This window comes from Mastigoproctus giganteus, chromosome 5 (assembly GCF_048544385.1).
Source record: "Mastigoproctus giganteus isolate SK-2022 chromosome 5, ASM4854438v1, whole genome shotgun sequence".
Taxonomy (NCBI): Eukaryota; Metazoa; Arthropoda; class Arachnida; order Uropygi; family Thelyphonidae; genus Mastigoproctus; species Mastigoproctus giganteus.
In genome coordinates this window covers 78511259-78535070 of record NC_143579.1, presented here as the reverse complement: position 1 = coordinate 78535070, position 23812 = coordinate 78511259, and the positions used below count along the sequence as shown (strand labels likewise).

Sequence of the window (23812 nt, the reverse complement as noted above, 5' to 3'; positions counted from 1 at the left end):
TTTTCATGAAATGAGACAAGAATAGAATTTAACAGGATTAAAGTTAATCAACTCCTCCTCTCAGCCCACAAGGAAGATTAGCAACCTGTAGATAAGCATTTAGAAACATGGTACCAGAATGCATAGAGCTGTGGCTATTTGCACAGAGGAAAGTTTGTCAAACTGAAAAGGAGAATGCAGCATACAATCACAACAGGATTTCCAATCCATGAAACAGTTTGAAATCCAAAGATGGGCAAGGCGCAAAACTTTCTTTATTAGACATGATACCAGAACCAGGGGCCATAAATTCAAATTACAGGAAGAAGAGATTTAGACTGGATTATAGGACTGCTTTCTTTCATCCAGCAGACCATTAATCATTGGAATAAGTTGCATGAATGGATGGTTGAGGCAGACTGATTATGAATATTCAAAAGGTCAGCTGGATAAGTACCTGCACAAGGAGAAAAATACATTGGTAGCTTTTCTTGTTATATAGTTTATTATTATTTTTTTTTTTGGCTGCTACAATAAAAGCTACAGCTTCCTTGTACTATATGGCTAATATTAAATATATACTACTTACTAGGGCTTACAATACCGAGATCCCGAACACCGGTTTTTCGGTACTAATTTTTAAAAAATTTGTTTATAATTTAATCACATAAAGGTTATAAAATCACCTTTATGTGATTATGGCGTCCTTATCTCTACTAGCAAATGTTGGATAAATCATCGATAGGACACCATGCAACATTGCAACCTGTCCACAATTCTCGGACAACTTCGTGCCTGACCGTATCGTAACTCCCAAGTCCCGTTCCTCCACTACTGACTTTAGTTCAACTCCACCAAGTGTATAAGTTATTTTGGGGTTGCTGTTCCCCAGGTGTAGGACCTTGCATTTTGCTGGATTAAAGCATTGCCACTTTTCTGACCATCCCAGAAGTCTATCTAGGTTACTCTGAAGAAGCTCTGCTTGGCGGTAATCATTAACTATTCTACTGATCTTTACATCATCTGCAAGTTTAGACATCACACCCTATATTCCTTCATAGATGTCATTTAAGATAATCAAAAACAACAGTGGTCCCAATACTGATCCTTGGAGAATCCCGCTTCTTACATTAATCCAATCTGAGGAATAACCATTTATTACAACCCCCTGCCTGGTGCCCTCAAGCCATTGTGCTATCCATCTAAGGATTTTCTCTATGATTCCAGCCTGCTCCAACTTACAAAGTAACCACTCATGTGGGACTGAGTCAAATGCTTTGCTGATATCTAAATAAACAATGTCGAAATTATTCTCTAAATCCAGCTCACGAGTGACTTGTTAAAATGGCTAACCAGATTTGTTAAACTTATTTTCCCTTTACAAAACTATACTGTGTATCCTACAGAATTCCGTTTCCATCTAAATGATCCTAAATTCCACCCTTGATCATTGCCTCCATGATTTTCCCTACTACTGAAGTTAGATTGGCCAGTCAGTAATTTCCAGTTACACTCCTAGAACCGCTTTTATGTTCAAATTTACACCAATCCAACAGAATCTCTCCAGAGTCCAGTGATGCTCTCATAACTAGCCTTAATGGTTCAATGCACTCACTTGCCGCCTCCTTTAAGATTTTAGGGTATATGCCATCAACCACAGAAGCCTTACTCACCTGTGGGCAGGAAAGTTTTCTCATGAAATCAACATGTGAAATTTAAACATCATTAATTACATTTTTTCAACTCACTCCCATAATCTCATTGACGTGAAGGGTTTTTCTTCTGTAAATATCGATGCAAAGTAACTGTCGAGTTCATCTGCAACATCAGTTGGGGTATCTAATACTATCCCATACAATTACATATGGGTCCGATCTGATTTGTCCTTCTCTTTCTGCATTTATATATGTGAAGAATTCTTTATTCCCACTCTTTGCTCTCTCCCAGACTCAGTAAAGATACTATAGTGAAAATTATACTTTGCTGAATAAAACATCTTTCTCCTTCAGAAAATGATGAACATAATTCAACCATGGAAGACCAACATGGAACAGAACATCAGTGTTCTACAAATTCTTTCCAAAATAAGAAATTTGCGAACTCCAATGAGATTTTAAAAGATGAATTTGAGTCGGAAATTAATGAAATACTTTTAACTATTTTTGCTAAAAAAGTTAAAAGCCTAGAAAATATGGACTGAGATCGTCTATGATTATCTCGGTACAATAGTACCAGAATAGAATCCGAAAGGGCATTTTCTGCCACTAATCAAATATGTACCAAAATTAGATCCATTTTAAACGATCATACTATTGATTGCTTATGTTTCTTAAGAACTCGCTTTATTCGGACAGGTAGTGTGGATGCTTAAACAACTAAACTTTGCAGTAACAATGTGTATTTTTTTTGTTTTAAGAATAACTGTATTTTTAATGATTTTTTTTTCAGAATATTTATTACTGCAGTAAACGTTTATTTAAAACTTGAATTCAAGAACTGACAGTACTTGTTTTTTCCTTATTTTATTGCACTGTTATCAAAATTTATTGATAAAAACTTTGTTTTTGGAATACTGGTATTAAGATTTTAACCGGTATTGTAAGCCCTACTGCTTACCAAACTGATGAAGATTATGACTATGCAATACTAATGAGAACTATAAAATTCAATGATACTGCACCCCTTATAAAAGCCGGGAAATTTATCTGCTAAATATAATGTATCATATGTTGCATTTTAAGTGTGAAAAATTAGATCACTTTTGTTTTTGTTATCAGGATGGTAAGTATCATTACTTCCTGCTACAATGTCTGATGACATTAAACAGTTATTAGCCTATAACCTATCATTAAGTGACAGATGAATGGCCTCAGCACTGCACTATTCAGAATGGGAGGAAGGTGGTTCAGTGATGAAATTGCATGATGTACTATGTGAATGGCTTCTAAATTTCAACAAGGCTTTCTTTCCTGTCATTTTATCAGTAAAAGAAAAAATTACACACTATCTTATTATTTTAGAAGCCAAAAAACTCATTGTTCCAAGAAAGTATGAATAAAATTCATCTACAGATTGGCAAGTCAAAGTTTTATAATATAGCATTATAGTTAACCACATTTTTACCTCTAGAATTTCCAGGTATTTTTTCCCCTGGAACAAGAGGAGGTTCATCGCTTCGTGGAGGCATTTGTGACTCCCTTTGACTGGCCTAAAATTAAAAAATATATATATAATCAAATTAATAACAAAGAATATGCAACACACGAGGATTAACTCCTAACAATGATCAGAGTGAATGGCACACAAACATAGAAACACAACGTTACTACTTTTAACATAGTAATATCTAATTAGCACAATTTAAACAATATAATACAGGTACATCATAGCCTTGTATCCCATAATAAATCTCTAAAGGGTGCATGTAAAATACATGGTATCCTCAAAATGGTATACTGCTTACACTTGCAGTCAGGCTACACTGAAATGTGCAAGATGATAAATTGCATTCTGACTTTCATATGTGGTAATAGTAAAATATTAGTAACTGAGCAGTGTACCAATATCAAATTTTGTTCACTATAAAAAAGTAGTCTCCATCTTAACCTTTACAATGTTACAGTATAAGTACATAAATGTTTCTGGACTGTAACTTTATACAGACAATACTTTGAAGGAAAATGTTATTCAGAACAGGATTGTCCAAGATGGTGCCCACAGGCATCACAGTATCCATCTTTTCTGGGAATGTGTCAGAAATTAATCAATTTAAAATAAAATTAAATGTTTCAAATATTTAAATTTACCCTCTTTCCCTGTCTTCTACCACTAAAATAATGTTCTGTTATGGAAAATAATAAAACACAAACTGCTTAAAAATTGTCCATAAATTTAATAAGCAATAATTAATTTTCATTTAGGTTAAATAATGTAATGAAACACTATTATACCATGCAAATAAATTCAAAGTTACTTTCAGTGCTTTACCTAATTTTGATACAAAATTAGGTAAAAGCACCAAAATTTGATACAAAAAAGATTCTCATCAATTCAGAAATAATTACATAGCTGATAATGTGTGGTCTACATCATCCCTTCCCTATACGTATTTGCATTTCTCCAAATAATAATTTTCATCCTGTACAAAGAAGCACAATGTAACCATTATTACAATTTAAGAAAGGATTTTAACAAGGTAAAAATTAATTCAAGAAATACAGTTACTTGACAATTAGCAGTCACAGAGTGGATGTGGGCCAGTGAGTGCAGCAAAAGAGTGAAGATTGGATTAAGAGACAAATAGACAAATTTTTTCTTTTTTAAAATTTCTTTAAACATCTTATAATTTTCTTTTCTTTCTGTGATTTCATAAATTTAATTTTGTGAAGTTATTTCCTGCAATATCTGTAAATTTAATTTGAACATTTTCTAAAACTAATTCCACTATAAAGTTTTGGTAACTATGTAATTATGGTAAGATTCATCCAAAATTGTTATTGTTGTTATTTGGTTTTTAGGAGGCTTTAGCAACTAAGGCCATATTGCTCCGGGATATGCGGTGGTCATTCCCTGACCTTTCCGCATCCTCCGTATTTGGTGGTGACTGGCTCGAACCCCGGTCTAATCAAGAAGCGTGTGCTACGCACTGCTGCTCCTTCCCACCTGGCTACAGAGGCACCATCCAAAATTGTGACTGACAGAAATGGTCATTGGCAATTCCCATATGGTTCACAAGCTCATTACTTGCATTGATGTATCATATACTCAAAGGTTGATCTAGTTGATAATCACCACTCAATTAACAATTCTTTTCTTTATTCCCAATGTAAAGAGTGTACTGATCTCAAATTAAAACTTGGTGCCTTACTAACACATGACCAATGAGTTGGAGGAATTTGTTGGTGGCCACAACAGCTCCCCTGGGAGCTATGTGACTGGAAGAAGAAACCTTACTAGCAGGGCGCCTCTGTAGCCAGGTGGGAAGGAGCAGCAGTGCGTAGCACACGCTTCTTGATTAGACCTGGGTTCGAGCCCATCACCACCAAATACGGAGGATGCGGAAAGGTCAGGGAATGACCACCGCATATCCCGGAGCAATATGGCCTTAGTTGCTAATGCTCCTAAAAACCAAATAACAAACAAACAACAAACAAACAACAAACAAACTTACTAGCAGAATTAGTGACTGAAGGAAAAGGGTACTTGCTTTAGAGAAAAATATAACTGTGAACTCATCACAGATCTGAAGTATCTAGTAATCTGCCAAGTGATGAACCCCTGATTCAGGTCCCAGAGTAGAATAATGAAATATATACTCTCTGGTTCAACAGGATTCAGTTTCATTGGGAGGTTCCATCATCAGAGCAACAAGTTATATTTCTTGTAAATAAGAATAGGTGGACTAGAATCAAAATGTGTTAAATTGTTGATGCTACCATAAGAATGTCAGATTTTAAGGAGGAGGGATAGGTTAAGAAAGCATTATTATTCATGTCAGGACTAATGATATTAAACATATGCAAAGTGATGATCTGTTGGATTTGTTTTTAGGACTGCTGACAAAAAAAAAAAAAAAATTCAGGGAGTTCTGCCCAGAACCAACAGGATGGAATATGTGCTGAAAGCCTTATGGACTTGAGGCACCGAGACTTTTGGAGGATAATTTTTATCAACATGGTTCAGTTCCTTCTACTTACACTTGTAGGTAGAAGAAACTGATTTTGTAGAGATGGAATTCATTGGAGCATAGGTGGTGCAAGAGTTTTTTCCAGTATTGTTGAGGATACCTTAAGGCAGTGCCCACAAGTACCTAGTACACACTAAGGCTTTTTTTGAGTGGCTGCTGGAAAAAGTCATAACAAATAATCAAGGCTGTAATAGGAGTAGGGAACACAAATAAGATTAAAAAATCTCACAAGGTATGTCAGTTCTATTCACATGCTAAGGCATATCAATGTTTGTAAGCAGTAGTTTACCTCCTGGTGGGAGTGCTAGTATCACATAACATGCACTACATAGTGAGAGAATACTGCTTATCGATCATTACTAGTAAGCTTACAAGAACACAATGTGACTGAAAGGATTGTGGGATGTACTACAATATTGTAATGTTGCTGTTTTCACTCCATTTTGTGGTTTATTACACTACGAGTTCTCTGCACTAACTGTGCTATTTTTTGCCCCAATTCAGTGATTGGTGCCCGCCCTCTTGCGAACTCTCAAATGTGCCGAGAGGCACAAAAAAGGTTGGGGACCACTGCCTTAAGTGTTTGGGAGAAGGGGGGGGTAATATAAATGAATATTTATCTGATGATATGCATCAAAGTAATACTTGCATACATCACCGAAGTTCTTGTTTGTTGCTTCAACAGTTAATATTGGCAAGATGTACAAGGGTAGCAATTTTTCAAACAAACAGGATGCTAATGGTAGGGGAATAAGTTTAAATAACTTCACAGGGAGTGCCAGAGTAAAATACTACACAAAAACACTTAGTCTCAAGTCTGTCTATAGTAATATCAGGAAAGCTGTCAATAAAATGAGTGAACTCACATCTTCTGGTTAGAACAACTAATAATGACATATAGGGCTAATGAAAATATGTAAGCATAGTAAAACTCATCATCCCAATAGGGGATGATGAGTTTCACTATGGTATGTATAATGTCTTTAGGAAGGATAGACAAGATAGAAGGGGTCAGGAGTCATGCTTATTAAAAACATGGTTTATCACAACTAAAGCATTCCAGATTCACACCAAACAGATTCTATGATTGCCAGCATAGAATTTATGTGGTGTGAAGCAGCTGGATGCAAAGATAAAATGAGAATGGGAGTATGCTACCAATGGGAAGACAGAATATGATGAGAGCCTCTACATGCAGATGAAATGGGCAAACAAACAAATGGGAGGAAACCCATCATGGGGGCAAAATTTTTAAACAAACTGGATGATTATAATTTTCATTAGGATGTTAGAGAAAATACTAAGGATAAGAATATTCTAGACATCATTGGGATCACAACAGATAAACCATTAATAAGAGGTGATAATGTGATCCTCAGTTGAAAAATGGTGGTTGCAGCTTTTAAAGGTAAAAGCACGGGGTTTAATTTCAAGAAAGGGGACTATGGCAATTTAAGATGCTACACAGCCTCTATCAACTGAACAGATATCAGAGGGATGGTTAATACATTAAAATTATGGAACATCTTTAAAGCAACAGTCACAGAACCCACTAAATTCATATATACCATTAAGAAAATATAGTACAAGGAAGATGCTGACATGAATACAGAACTGGCCATTCTAAATAAAGTAGAAAAAGATGGCAAGGGACAACAGTGATAAAAGTACTAAACCCTATGGCAACAAGCTGATCTATAATAGTACCACAGAAAATGGGAGATTGGCAAAAGCTAAGTATGAGAAATCTCTGTCTAACAGAGCAAAGAATGGGAACAAGAAGTTCACATATGTGAATACAAAGAAGGAAACAAATCCAATCACACATTTGCATAACAGATGTGGAAGAGCCCTAGATAATCCAGCTGATGAATTGAACAGGTGCTTTGCATCAATCGATGAAAACCCTTTAAGTGAGAAAAAAACTGTGGGGGTGAAGCTGAGTAGCACAAAATTAGATGTTGAAATTACAGAAGATTCTTTAGTAAAAAAAACTTCCAAACCTAAGGGCAAGTAAGGCTCCCAGAGTCAATGGCATATATAATTTTGAAGGAGGAAGTACTTAGTTGTTTAATGCATGGGAGTGCATTAAACAACTAAGTTTAATTATGAAAGTGCCAAGAGACTTAAGAGAGATTCCTCTGAACAGGAAGTATGTGCCAACATATCACCAATATAAAAAAGGCAGTTCTAAGGGCAAAGTAGGTGACTACAAGCTGCAAGTCTGACTTCAGTAGCAGGAAAAATCATGGAGGCAATGATAAAGAGTGCAGTACTGGGACATTTAGATAAAAAATAAGTTCTGAAGGATGAACAACTTAGTTTCATCAAGACTGATAGAGGTGTATAAAGCCTTGAATGGTTTGAGCATGCTCAATGCTGATGGGATTCTTCCTCTTGCTCAGAATAATCACCTGAGAAGGCATAAATTCAAATTGAGGAAAGACAGATGTAGGATAGATGTGCAGAAATTTTCCTTTAGCCAGTGGGTAGTTGGTTGGTGGAACAGACTTCCATCTTTTGTTGTGGAAGTTGATAGCTAAATAAATTTAAGGCTCAGCTGGACAGGTATTTCAAACGAACAGAGGGGTGAAATGGGAGTGGTTTTTTTTTTTTTTTTGGCTGATGCTGCATAAGCTTGCTTTCTTGCATCATATGCCTATACTAATGCTAATAGGGAAATTTATGTTTAACTAATCTAGTTGGCTATTTTCACACAGTTACACAAGTTGGAAGTAGAAAAATTTAAACATTTTTTAAATTTAAATATATGGATTTTACCAAGGTATTTAACTCAGTCCTTTATGAGAGTTTACTGTATAAGCTGGAACATGCTGGAATCACAGGTAAGTTTCTAAGATATATTGCAAGGTGAAATTTTTTCAGGACAGAAGGCAGAGGGTTTTGTTAATGGTTACTCTTCAGACTGCTGTAGTATTAGACGTAGGGTATACCATGGATTGGTTCTGGGACAACTGTTGTTTAAGATTTCTTAAATGGCACTGATGAAGGGATAGAGGGTGCTATGTTAAAATTTCAAATTATGTAAAGATCGGAAGAGTGGATAATGATCAGTGTCAAGTAGTGCTCCCTCAGGACAACTTGTACAGACTTCAATATGCTTACACTTGGAGAATAGCAACTCCAAAATAACTTTAGCATTAGTAATGGCATATGATGCAAGAAAACAAGTTTATAATAGAGCATCCACACACAAAAAAAAAAAAAAAAAAAAAGGAAGTTTGTTCCAACAATCAACCACTTACTGACTAAAGGCAAATTTCCATACATCTGTTCAGCAATTGTCTTTCCTCAATTTGATTTATACCCCCTCAAGTGAGCAAGAGCAAGAATCCCATCATCATTGAGCTTGCTCAAACCATTCAAAGCCTTAAACACCTCAATCAGATCACCTTGCAGGTTCCTAGTCTTCAGATGGTACAATTTGCAGAACCTAAGCCCTTCTTGGTAAGAGCACTCCTTTGTTCCCCTCACCAATCTCATTGCCCCTCTCTGTACTCATTCTAGCAGCTCTACATCCTTCGTAAAATGAGGCCTCTCGACTTGCATGCAGTACTCAAGGTATGGCCTGACCACTGCCTTATGTAAAGGAATAATCACCTCCTTATCCCTGCTAGCAAAGTTCCTGTATATCACGGACAAGGTCCCATAAGCTGCTCTGGCGGGCTGTCTGCATTACTCTGAAAACTTCATATCTGGCTGCACAATTACCCTCAGGTCTTTTTAATTCTCCACTATCTTGAGATGCTGACCGGGCTAGCCAGGTGGGTAAAGTGCCTGCCTGGCAACCCAAAGGCCATGGGTTTGAATCCCGCCTCAGGCTTGGATCAGAGTAAAATGCAAAAAACTTTGGGAAGGTGCATTATGGCCACAGATGGCAATGCACCAACAAGTAACAAAAAAAAAAAAAAACTACCCTGAGTGTAGTACTGCACAGTTGGTACTGTTACTCCGAGTTACTGCTACCCCATATGCAGTACTTTGCATTTGTCAATGTTAAACTTCAGTTCCACCACTCAGCTCATCTGCCCAAATTTTCTAGATCCTGTTGCCGCCGCATACCATCATTACTGTCATTAACAACCCTGCCAACCTGTGTATCATCTGCAAACTTGAAGATTAAGCCTGTTGTACCTTCATCAATATCACTGATAATACAGAAAACAACAATGATCCCAGCACTGAACCCTGGAGGGCTCCGCTAATAACATTAGTCCACGACGAGCAGTGTCCATCGACGAGCAGTGTCCATCGACGAGCAGTGTCCATTGATTACCACTCTCTGTCTTCTCTCACACTTGGTGTTGAATTAAAAGCAGCAGAGGAAGAAAGAGATATGAGAGTTACAATATGTCAGACATGGAGTTCTCCAAGCAGTGTAGACAGGCAGGCCCAATTCTATCTATCATTTATTCAACATATGCTTGAAGAGATAGGTTGGTCATAACCTCATCATATAAGGTGATTGTAAGACAGCACTTAGAATAGCATCCAAGTATAGAAACTGAACCTAAAAAAGACAGAGCTTCTTCAAAGGGTCTCCAAAGACGGGTAGTCTGATTGGGAAATCTGCAAAAGGGCACCCTTATAAAGCAACACTTCAAATATGCGGAAACCTAAATGAGTTCTAAAAGGATCTGAGAAGGGGTAGTAATATGAATGAACACAAAATTTTCTTTGTTTCTGGCTAAAAGAAAACTTTGCATTCACAAAGTTGTCTTTTAGCCAGAATGTTGTTAATTACTGGAACAAGTTACCTCCAGGGAAAGGTGACGCTGAAGGCTTGAGGAAATTCAAAGGTCAGGTCAGGTCAGGTCAGCTGGATAGTTACCTACATATGGAAGGAAACATAGATTTTTTTTTTTTTTAGACAATGCAGCAAAAGCTGATAGTCTCCTTGCAATATATGGCTAATACTAACATTCCCCCACCCTTAACCTCCTAGCTTATCTTCATAATAGCATTAAGAATATTCAAGATCCCAATGCTAGTGATTCAATCTAGTAGTCATACAGATACTGAAGAACACAGACTATGAAAAAATATGTAATTTGCATCAAATTTAAGGTAATTTGATCAATCACTTAATAAACTAACTTTGCAGTTATACACAAGGCATAAGAGTGTTTTAATACATTATTTAATCTATGGATAATTGCTACATACCATCGTACCCAAATTACATCACTTTCAGTTAATTAAGTTAGTTAGTTAAGATGGTATTATTAACAGTCATTTGAATTTCATTTAATGAGTTTAATTTCTTCAATGTTTAACATTTCTGCATGGAAAATTACACATTTTGTTATATGACTAAATGACAAAATAGTGATGGGCATAATTGATGATATGGTTATGATAAATATTGTAGGGAGAGTCCAAACAGAACTACAGGCTGTCGATTTTGTAGGCAACTAATTTGCATATAATCGATTATTACAGTTGCTGAAATAATCGATTATTGATCATTAGATTATGCCCATCACTAATATGGGCATAATTGAAAACATACTTATTTCTGGGAGAAAAAGTGTACATATGCTTATATATAAATATTTAATGTTATTTTCTTCTTTTAGTGATGCTCTCCAACTTCTTAAAATTATACAAAAGACATCCAGCCAACCTAAAAAGGTGGGACATCACTGATTCAGAATATGCACATTCACTTATATATACAGTCCAATCAAAACACTATAACCACCCACCTAAAAGTGGGTATATCCTCCTCTTGCCATTGGTACTGCCACCACACAGTGAGACATTGACTCTATAAGGTCTCTGAATGCTGCAGGAGTTATGCTGTATCCTGTCAGCAGGATTACTTCCCACAGATCTGCAAAGGCCCATGGTGGAGGATCTAAATGATTTGTCAATCTATGTAATTACAGAGATATTCTACAGCAGGGGTCGGCAACCTGCAGCTCTTTGAGCATGTAACTGTGGCTCTAAGTTTTAGTCGACATGAAGCAAAGTTTGAAATGGAGTTAAAGGACTTAAAAATCAAGGATGTGGAGAGCAAGACTAAATTGCCTTAAAACTGAAATTGAGCATTTGGAGAGGCAAAAGGCTACCCTTACAATTCTACATAAATGGATGCTCATAGATGAGTTGAAAAAGCAAGACCAAATTGTGTTCGATGCATGGTGTAGATTACCGGACACACACAAATTTGAAAATATTTGCATTTGGACTTTTCTCAGTTTTTAGTACGACGAATTTCTGCGGGCAAATATTTTCGAACATGAACTATATTAAAAATAAATCAAGAAACCATCTGAACGATGCGAGTCGCTCAGCATGCTTAAAGATGAAAATTACGGCATACTTCCCTGATGCTGAGAGACTCGCTCTACAAAGTTCATCAGCAAAAGTCACATTAATTAGAAATATTATTAATAAATAATATATTTTAAATATATATATTTAATAAAACACCTTCCCAATTCAATTTCTTAAAAAATTCTCCCCCCCCCTGCTTGAGCTGAAGTGCGGCTCTTCGGATTCTCTCTTTTTTATAATTAGATCAAAAATGGCTCTTCACTCAAAAAGGTTGCAGACTCCTGTTCTACAGTATTTGTATCCAGTGAATTCAGCAGCCAAGGTAAATAAATAAATTTTCTGCTTATACTCCGGGACAACCAAACGGTCAGAGAAGATTACAAGATACACAGAATACAAGAAACAACACCATATTCAGCAGTCACGGGCTTAAACCCCGGTCACTCAAGGCACGTGTACTTGTGCACCCGTGCGACTGACCACTAGGCTACGGTGGCCTTGAGAGCACCTGGAAGCCACTTTCATGTTCAGTGAAACACTCTCAAACAATACCAGCAATGTGGTGGGGCTCATTATCCTGCTGGAACACACCTGTGCCTTAGAGAAGGCCAGTCACTATGAAGAGGCATACCTGAGCAGCTACAATGAATAGGTAGTTTTCAGCATTCAGCGTGCAGTCTAGGAGTATAATGACTCCAGGTATAATGGCTCCAGGAGATTCCCAGGAAAACATCCCCATATCAAAATGCTGCTGCCAACCCAAATGTTTTTGCTGAATTGGGTCATCATAGTGATTCCTTTCTGCGTTTTATTACCATACCCTCCAACCACTATCTAACGCAGCATAGCAAAAAAGGTAATTCAGTGGAAAAGGGCAACTTTTTTCTGGTTATCAATGGTCCAATGATGCCATTCAGATGCAAACTTTAGGCACCATTGATGGGTGGCCATAAGCATGGGTACATTGACCAAGCACCTACTTTTGGCCTATATAGGTCCTTGAGGTTGTCACAGACATTCTCTCAGATAGGCCAGACAAGCTGTACTTGCTAGCTGGGAGTCTAAAATGCTGATGGAACTGATATTCGGGTGACACTCAAGTCAAGTGGACCCAATTTCGGCGAAGTTCGGACGGTCTGTGACAGCAAAATCCTCTGCTTGCACCTTCACGATGGTGGGACTGTTAGTAATCCTGGGTATAACCTCCATGCACAAGTACATGGTGGGTGACCACCCAGGTGTGAACCAACGTAAGCAGGGGTCGAGGTGTGGTGCCCACACCACATGGAGGAATGCCACCCCTCCATGATACCAGGAAGTACTAGGTGGTAGATGACTCTCATCAACCAGTGCAATACCACCACTTTGCTTATTGGAGGCTTGAAGTGGTGGAACCCATGTTTAGTCTCTAGAGCTAAGTTCCGGTCAACCCTTCCCCATCTCTTCCATCATGCAGTACGATTGATGACTTTTGAGGTTATGATGAACATCGTGGCGAGATCCAATATTCCTTACATTTCGAGGGTACAGCTCTAAAACGGTGTTCGCAGGCCAGCCGCTAGTTAGTACACCAGACCGAACCTATTGGTAACTCTCTAGGAGGCTTCCAGATCAGCTAGTGTATAATCTTGCTACCTCTACTCTGCCAGATAGTGACTGGAAGAAGTCAGAGTAGTGTGTATGCAGGGAGCATTTTCAAGGCCACGTTATGTCAAGGATCTGGGGATATTCTTACCATGTGTACACCATATCCAAAAATTTCATTACTTCATACAGCATGTCCCACCCACTTTCTCTTACTATTGAATCCACCATGAATTGTCAAACTAATAGAGCAAGCTTATCAAAAAGATCTAAACCTCCTAAGCACTTCCTAATTCATTTCACAAATATACGTGGTCTCAATTCTAATCTCAACGATGTCCATTTCCACTTTCAGTCTGCCAAACCCCATGTACTTTTCTGACAGAATCTCAGTTATCGGTTGATTCAACTACTGCTCATCTCAGATGCCCAAATTATTCGCTGTATGATTCCTTTCGCCTCAAAGGTGGTACTTGTGCATATGTCCGTTCTGATATTTCCTGTCAGAAACTTGACAATTTGGAATCTCCTGTCTTTGATCTTCTCTGGCATAAAACCTCTCTACCTCATTGTGTCAAATTCATTTGTTGTCTCTACCGTTCTCCCAACTCCACTAATCACTTGGAGCTCTGACTTCCTCTCTTTGCAACTTGACTTTCTGCAGTCCAACTTTCCTAACAGTGAGGTAATTTTCCTTGGTGATTTTAATGTTCACAACTCCAGCTGGCTTCCATTTTCTAGTCACACCGACCCAGCTGGTCGAGATGCTGAGGCTTTTGCAGTTATTAATGACCTTGCACAGATTGTTCATTTATCTACAAGAATACCAGACAATCCTAATCATACAGCCAACACGCTTGATCTTTTTCTCACAAATAACCCTTCTAAGTACACGGTCGAAGTGAGAGGTCCTTTAGGCACTTCATATCACAACTTGGTGATTATCTCTTCTCCAATGGAGCCTTTATCTCATGGCTATTCCCAACCTCATGTTTTTTGGCATTACAAGAATGCAAAATGGGATGACCTGCGAGACTTCTTTTCTTCTTTTCCTTGGTTCAATTACTGTTTCAAAACTTCTGATGTCAACCTTTGCTCAGATCGTGTCAGTGAAATTATTCTTGTAGGAATGGAATCCTTTATCCCACACTCCACTTTGTTTAGCATATTTATTGGAAAACCTTGGTTTTCCAATAAATATGCTAAGGCTGTTCAAGAGAAGAATGTTGCATATCGTAATTGGCTTGTTTCTAATTCTTCAGTTTCATTTTCTGCCTACACCAAAGCTCGCAACAATTGTAAAGCAGTTATTAATCAGTCCAAACTAGAGTTTGAACAGGCTAAGAGTAGAAAACTTGCTTCTTGCCCTAATAGGTAAATGAACATTCTGGTTTGTTGTCAAAGCTATTGGCCGCAACTTTTGTCCATCTCTGCTCCCACCTCTGCCAAAACCAGATGGTTCTGTTGTCACTTCAGCCAAGGATAAAGCTGACCTGCTAGCATCCCATTTTTCTTCCAACTCATGTATTAATGATCTTGGTAAAACACCTCCCACCATTCCCAACACACTCCATTCAATGCCTCCTGTGGTCTTCCCTCAAAAGGATTTTAACATAACGTGATTCCCAGAAAGCTCCAGGTCCCGATGGTATTTCTCCACTTGTTCTCAAAACCTGTGCTCCTTAATTTACTCCTATTCTATGCCGCCTTTTTTCACTTTCTTATTCCAAAGGTGTTTTTCTTTCTGCTTGGAAATTTGCTCATATCCAGCCAGTTCCTAAAAAGGGTTTTGTTTGTTTGTTATTTGGTTTTTAGGAGCATTAGCAACTAAGGCCATATTGCTCCGGGATATGCGGTGGTCATTCCCTGACCTTTCCGCATCCTCCGTATTTGGTGGTGACGGGCTCGAACCCCGGTCTAATCAAGAAGCGTGTGCTACGCACTGCTGCTCCTTCCCACCTGGCTACGGAGGCGCCTCCTAAAAAGGGTGACAAATCCCTCCCATCCAATTATCGTCCCATTGCAATTACTTCTACTCTTTCTAAAGTAATGGAGAAATCAATTAACCGCCAACTCTTAAACTACCTAGAAACCTTACGTCTGATCAACGATCGTCAGTGTCGATCCACTGGTGATGTTCTGGCTTATGTTACCCATTTATGGACTAATTCAATGGAAAGGTTCTGTGAAACACAAGTAGTTGCTCTTGACATCTCAAAGGCTTTCGATCGTGTTTGGCATAAAGGTCTTCTAAACAAGCTTCCATCTTATGGTTTGCCAACTGTTTTTAGTAATTGGTTATCTAGTTTTCTCTCTGATTGCTCACTGAGGGTGATGGTAGATGACTCTCTGTCTTCTAACTTCTCCATTAATGCTGGTGTCCCCCAAGGTTCAGTTCTTCCCCCACTCTTTTCCTCTTGTATATTAATGACCTTCTTCCATTGACTGGAAATCCTATCCATAGTTTTGCCGATGATCGCACATTGCATTGCACATTCAATCAGCTTCAACTTCTCGAAAATCTGCTACCAATTCCTTAAATGCCGATTTTCAGGTAATTCTGCAGTGGGACAAAGACAACTTAGTTGATTTCAACCCTTCTAAAACTCAGTCTTGTCTTATATCTCGCAAAAAGAATTCTTCTGCTCCTATGCTTATCTTTAGTGACACTCCGATTTCTAGGCAAAATGATATATCTCTTTTGGGGATTACCCTGACTTCTAATCTCTCTTGGCACAAGCACATTACAAATATTGCTTCCTCTGCATCTAAAAAAACTTGGTTTTCTCTTTTGCTGTCGGCGTTACTTTTCTTCCAAATAGATGCTCACTCTATATAAATCGCAAATCTGCCCTGCATGGAATATTGTTCCCACATCTGGGGTGGTGCCCCCAAAACCTCTCTCAGGCTTCTTGATTCCATTCAGAAGAAGGCAGTAAGGTTAATTAATGATTCATCTCTAACAGAGTCTCTCCACTCGCTGTCTCATAGACGTACTGTTTCTGCTGCATGCCTCTTCTACAGATACTTCCATGGGCACTGTTCTTCTGAATTGGCTTCTATAATTCCCGCTCTCTCTTTCAAAACAGTCCGAACACGTGCCGCCACCAGCCAACATCCATTTACGGTCCAATTTCAAAATAACAGAACCAACTTTTCATCTTCGTCGTTTATTCATTCAACTGCAGTTTTCTGGAACAACCTTGCTTCATACCAATTTCCTGAAAATTACAGTCTACAGATGTTCAAGTGCAATGTCAACAAATATCTTCTTTCGTCTTCTCAACCTCCAACCCAAGCACGGTACTAAGTACTATAGGTTCTAATACCTCTCGTGTTTGGGGTTTACATAAAAAAAAAAAATATATATATATATATAGAGGAGGGTTTGTTGGATCGTGATCTTGGAAACTCCACTGGTCATCCCCTGGTTAAAATTCATGGTCAACAGATCCACTGTTTTCTATCTAGTGGATCGTATAAGATGAAACATCATATGTTCACCAGGACCATCAAAGCAGTGTGGGTGCCCACCATTGGCCCAGTGATTCCTACTCTATATCCATTACCCATCCATGCTTGGAACACCTTAACCTGAGCACTCTGTGAACTTTCCAAAAGATTTGCAATTTCCTTAATACTGCCACCCTTCAACCAGTATCCGAACAATCATTCCTTTCTCAAAGTCCATCAGCTCATGTCCCTTGCCCAGGCCAATGAAGTACTTCCTACAGACCACCAACTATAGTAAAAGTGATACTACAATCTGCAGTATCACTTTTACTGGTTTTCACAACACATGTCACCAGGTGGGCAGAAATAGAAATTGCTAAAACATGGGGATGGTCATAATGTGTGTGTGTGTGTGTGTGTGTGTGTGTGTGTGTGTGTGTGTGTGTGTGTGTGTGTGTGTGTGCGCGCGCGTGCGCGCACTTGTGCACAAAGAATTTTCTGAATATACTCTGCATAACACTTATGTAATCGGAATGCTCAGAATCACAGCATGTTTTATAATGAAAATTTTACTAAGAATGATATAAACTTCACTTACCTATAAATGGAATTTAAACTATTCTTTGCTGAAATTCTCATTATACATGAAATACTCTCACAACAAATATAATATAATATAATATCAAACAATCCCTTTGTTGCACATGATTATATACAAGGTGTCTGAAAAGTTTTCAATTGGTGACATTTTCATTTTTCATTATTTCTTTGTTTATTTTAGAACATCTCTCGATATAGGTGTTTGACATTTTAATCATAAAAAGATCAGTCAAATGAAAAAAAATAACATTAAACCAATATTGCTGGAAATTCTTGCTAGTTTACTAATTTATGTCTGTTGACAATACTGAGCACCCAGGTAACACTAATTGCTGCCATTATTTGGAAACAGCTAATTTTCAAGATGGTGGCACCCTTGCAGCCATGCACTGAGGTAATTCAATCTGTAATGCAATTTTTGAATGCTGAAGGAACAAAACCTACTGCAATTTACCACAGAATGGTGGATCAGTATGGTGATTTTACATGACTCAATGGCAAGTCTATAATAAGACTAAGAATGGTATTGAAAATGGAGGGTTCTCCTCAATCAGAGAATATTCGTCATATCATCAGAGCCAAGCCAACCTGGTGGTTTACAGCCTCTTAGTCTCTACCACACCAGGGTGGCAGAGACTAAGAGGCAGTAAAGACCAATGTTCTGTAAATAAAAGAGACGACAAAGACTAAGGAGACTAAAAGTTCAAAGTATCGAAGAATGTATTTTGTCATATTTTATATTAAGAAATAATGAATTTTAAATTTAAAACTGTTTTTTCCCAATATTTCTCAGATGTCTGATGGAAGGAAATGGCCTCTCTGGTTACGAATAGAGGAAAAGAAAAAAAAAATTAATTCACCAAATAAAAAACAGCAACAAGTTCGATTATCAGGCTTCTGAACATCCAGTCACAGCCAGTCCATCGACTTTGATTTCCTCTAGCTTTACTACTATTAATGAAGAAACTGAAATACTTGAATTATCACCTGTCCAAGATATTGCCATTCCAATTCAGCAAGAAACACTAGGTGCAAGTGAAGCAAATTTGGATGAAGAAGAAAGTGAAGACCACAATACTGGTATAAAAGATCAACTAATTTCACTTAATGATCCAGTAAATGGCCACAAATTATAGATAATAAAATAAAATTGATGCTAATTGAAAACAAACCAGATAAATTTAAAAAAACAGATTTTCCAAAAGATAAAGATAATAATAGACAAAACTTTTCTGTTGAATATTACACTAAAAAAATTACAAAAGGGTGAATCACTTTTGTGTAATTGGTTGCTGTATTTGATTTTGCAAAATCCTCTCTTTTGTTATAATAATAAATTATTTCTAAATAGCACTGTTTCAGTTCCACTTGTAAACTGGTGGATTTAAAGATTGGCAACAAGCCATTTGAATATCATGAAAAAAGCAATATGCACTAACAAATTAATTAATTTGCGTAAAAACTTAGAATTACTAAACACAGCAAATGCACATCATCAAAGTCTGATAAATCAAGAAAAAGTAAGATGGCAATCAGTATTAAAGAGAATTGTTCTTTGCATTCAATATTTGGCAAAACAAAATTTGGCTTTAAGGAGTACTAATTCAAAATTATTCGATAACAATAATGGAAACTTTTTTGCAATTAATACAAATTTGGCAAATTGCCAAATTTGATTCCACTTTATTGGAACACATCCACGTATTCAGATTGATAAACTTCACATCAGCCATTTTCAATCCACAGAAGGATGAAGGCCTCTCCGCAACTTTCCAGTTACTTCTGTTTTGTGCAATGGCCATCCATTTACTACCCAAGAACTCGTGAATTTCATCTGCCTAACCTCCGTCATTGTCTTCCAGGTTGTCTTCTAGCTCCTCTTGGGTACAGTTCTGTTATTTTCTTAGTCAATCTGTCATCATGTCTTTGAGCTATGTGTCCTGCCCAAGACCATTTTAGTTTAGTTTTGATAAGAATGTCCTTTACTTGAGTTTGCTGCCTAATCCATGTGTTTCTCATCTTATCTAAGTTGGATTCCTAATATAATTCATTCCATTCTTCGCTGTAAAGTTCTCAGCTTCTCTTCCATTCTTTTGGTGAGTGCCCAAGTTTCACTTCCATAAGTCATAGTGGGGAGTATACACAGGTTCATAATTTTATGTTTCAGATAAATTGGGATATTGCTCCTCAGTATGTGACTATATTTCCTGACTACTATCCATCCAAAGTTTTTCTTCTCTTGACTAACAGCCATTTATCATTATTAAAGCTAATGACTTGTCCCAGATAAGTATATGAATTCACCTTTTCAATTAGTGCTCCTTCAATGGTTATATCCCTTTCCGTGGCATACTTGTTCATCATTACTTTTGTTTTAGCCCGAAATCCTTACCAACTCTGCATAACTGATTAAGATTTTCCTCTAATTCTTTGGGGGTCATGGCTTATGATCACAATGTCAGCTACAAATCTTAAATAATATGGGTACTCACCATTCACAATGACTCCTTTCTCCGACCAGTCTAATCTTTTGAAAGCTTCCTCAAGGGCAAAGGTAAACAACTTTGGAGATATTGTCTCCTTGTCAAACTTCTTTCTCAATTTTAAATTTGCTACTGCCTTTGTCTAGTCTAATAAAGAAGGTAATGTTCTCATATATTTTCTTCAAAATCATAATATATGGGGTATATATACCTTGTCTTCCCAGTGCCCAAAACATTGCCTTATGCTGTATGGAGTCAAATGCCTTTTCATAATCCACAAATGCTAGGCATAATGATGTTTGATATTCATTTGCTTTCTCCATTAGCTGTGATATTACGTGAAGGTGATCCATAGTTGAAAATTCTGTCTTAAAACCAGCTTGCTCTTTTGGTTGATTCAAATCAAGTATTCTTTCTAATCTATTAGTAATGAACCTTGTGAACAACTTGTAGATGTGGGATAACAAGCTAACTGGTCTATAATTTCCAATTTCTGATTTATCTCCTTTCTTATGCAGTAAAACTATGATTGCATTATTCCACTCCTTAGGCATCATCTTTTCTAATACATTTTGTGAAGAGTCTTGCCAGTTTCTGTGTCATGTCTCTTCCTCCCAATTTTGACAACTCAACAGTAACTTCATCTTCACCCAGGACTTTCTGATTCTTCATGTTCTTCAACGTATGTTCTGCCTCATCAGGAAAGTTATCGGACATGCCGTATGTGTTACTAATTTTTGATTGACCTTCCCCACTGCTGGCATCATTCCCTTACTCCTTATATAATTCTTTATAATAGTCTTCTGCTATTTGAATTATGCCATCTCTGCTATTTATAAGTACACTGTTTCAGTATCTGTCTTTCTGTATTACTGCTCGTGGCTGCTGGATTTATGTCCTTTGTTTTTCCATAATGCTTGTTCTTCTTTCTGAGTCTCTTTCTAATGGCTTTGTATAACTCATTATACTCATTTTTATCCTTGTCAGTGTTTATTTTGCTCTTCATGTCGTCTTTGGTTCATCATAACAAGTGTTTCTTGACTAAATTTTTCTTCTTTGGATTTCTTTTTACCTATAGGTTTCTTGGGCTTAATCACTTTCAGAAAGTTGTAGTATTTCTCGTCGATATCTTGGTCCTGAACAATCCACAAAAGCTCACACTTGTTCTGAAGTTCCAGTACATACTGCTTTTTCTCCTCTTCTGTTATCTCAAAGATCTCTTCGTATCATTTACTTGAGTCAGTTTTTTTCTCTCTTTTCTTACATCTATATCAGGTCATCACTTCCATGATTTACCTTGTTCAGGTCGGTAACATCATTCACAATACAGCAAACCCCCGCTATTCGCGGGGGTTACGTTCCTGAGAAATGCCGCCAATACTGAAAACGCGAATACTGAGTTATGGCTCCCATAGTAATAAAGGGGTTCCGTTCCAAAGTATGAAATATATAAGAAAAACTAGTCTAAAATTTTGTCTATGTATGTATTATATGTACCTTCATAATATGACTATGTACACAGACAGTACCTAGTGAAATGCAAGCATATGGCATCGAAATGAAAATAAGAAACAATTTAATATTAAATGTAATATTTATTAGAAATTTCAAACAAATCTTTCAAACCAGCGTCTTTGCTAACTAAAAAACCTATCCCGCCAGTGCTATCACCAGTTTCGCTAAAGTGTTGATAAGGAGTTTTGCGTTTTCACGAATGATGAGTGAATTTAACGGAATTTTATTTTGAGTTCGATCTTTTATCCACAGATTTAAAGCCTTTTCCGTTTTTTCTAATTTAACATCACGAGTTACAGAGCAAATTTTTGGCTACGGCGGATTTTTTCTTCCGATTTTTTGATTGATCGTACCTTTGACTCGTTGATTTTATAATGTTTTGCCACTGAGGAGACACTTTCACCATTAGAAATTTTGTCTAATAACTCAATTTTATTCGCTAATGTCATCACCTTCTTTGATATTTTCACATTTCTCTTGTTATTCGTAGTTATATTTTTGTAGGGGTTAGAAAGAACTTGTCCACAATAAAGTCACTTTCTTCCGTTAACACACTCGAAAAAGTCTGTTTTACACTGCAAAACGGTAGATTTATCACTTTTGTAAGCATATGAATTTATAAATTTATTCGATTTATAAGCATATAAATTAAAAGCAAACGACGAAACCTTCCATAACAAGCGCATAACACATATCGAACAAGGATTAGCGAGAAACATTCACGCTCGCGATTTTGTCACCCCTCTCCCCCCACCCACTGAGCGCTGTTTTGACCGGGAAAGATAATTTTAGTCATGCTCATGTTTTTTTATGGCGGAAAATATCCACGGCGCTTTAAAATTCACATTTTTTAGGTTTCATTTTATATTAAATCGGCGATCGCGAATACGCGAAACCGCGAATACAGATACCGCGAATAGCGGGGGTTTACTGTATATCTTCTTTTAGTAAGGATGAAGTTGATTTCATTAGTTGTTAATCCATTTTGGATCTTCCATGTCCACTTTCTGTTCACCCTTTTCTTGAAAAAAAGTGTTCATTACTGACATTCCTCGAGATTCTGCAAATTCCACAAGTCTTTCACCAATTCCAAAATTTCCTATAGTTCCCCTTTCTGTGCTGTTTTGTCTCTTTCCAATCTTAGCATTGAAATCCCACATAATGATAGTGTAGTGGGTTTTCTGCTCATCAAGAAGACTCAATTTTGGTGTACATTTCTTCAACCTCTTCATCATCATGGCTCAATGTTAGTGCATAAATCATTATAACCTTTAGCTTGTACCTCAGAAATCCTGAGTAGTAGTCTTGACACCCTTGGTGATGTACCTTTCAATTCCAAAATGTTGTTTTTTATATCTTTATGGACCAGAAAGCTAACTCCACCTTCGCTCCTTTCACTGTTTCCATTTGTGTACAGCAGATTTCCACTTGATAAACTTATGCGATTCATTTCTTCTTGTTTCAGTCAAATCGATGGTATTCCAATTCACATTTTCTAATTCCTTTTAGAGCTATAATATCCTATCTTCATCGATGGGCAATCTTAAAAAACGGCCAAGTTCAGTTTCTGTGCATGGCAGCCTGGTCGTACCCAGAGATTCTTAGCACCCTCCGCTTACACTCTGATCCTCTCACTGCCATAAGAGGGGAAATGAAAGCCACTGAGGACTGAGGATTTGGTCTTTTCCTCTTCATGCTGGCCAGGTATCTTGAAGAGAACCACCCTACATGTTCGTTGCCACCTAAGTGACGTAACAGGGCTTACCATCAGGAAGGTGCACATGAGTGGATTTTAGGGAGGCAGGCCAACTGGACTTATCCTAAATCTTCTGAAATAGAAAGATATTGGATCCATCAGTGTTTTAGACTGAGTGTCTGATACCACACAGAATGCCTGTTCCCCTTTAACCCCCGATAAACTTCACATACCACATTATTTAGGAGACAAAATTCAAAATGATATTTTTAAATATAACAGGAAATAGTACAAGGACAAAATTTTAGATAAGTTATAGGAAGCTAAATATTATTCTTTGATTTTAGGTTGTACACCTGATGCCAGTTATCAGGAACAACTGACAATTATTTTAAGATTTATAATGATGGAAAAAAAAATTGAAATTAGGGTAAATTTTTTAGGTTTCTGTGAAATTGACAATATGACTGGTAGTGGATTAACTACATTCATTTTAGAATTTTTGGAAAAATA

The 23812-nt window shown here is 37.3% G+C and overlaps 1 protein-coding gene across 1 annotated transcript in view; it reads right to left on the bottom strand.

The window, feature by feature from the left end:
- The window catches only part of mtm (phosphatidylinositol-3-phosphate phosphatase), a 211435-nt gene that overhangs the window by 156364 nt on the left and 31259 nt on the right, over positions 1-23812 (bottom strand). The window contains exon 2 of the mRNA XM_090373306.1: positions 3103-3187. Within this exon, the coding sequence (XP_090229432.1) occupies positions 3103-3187 (85 nt within the window). The remainder of the gene's footprint in view (positions 1-3102; positions 3188-23812) is intronic.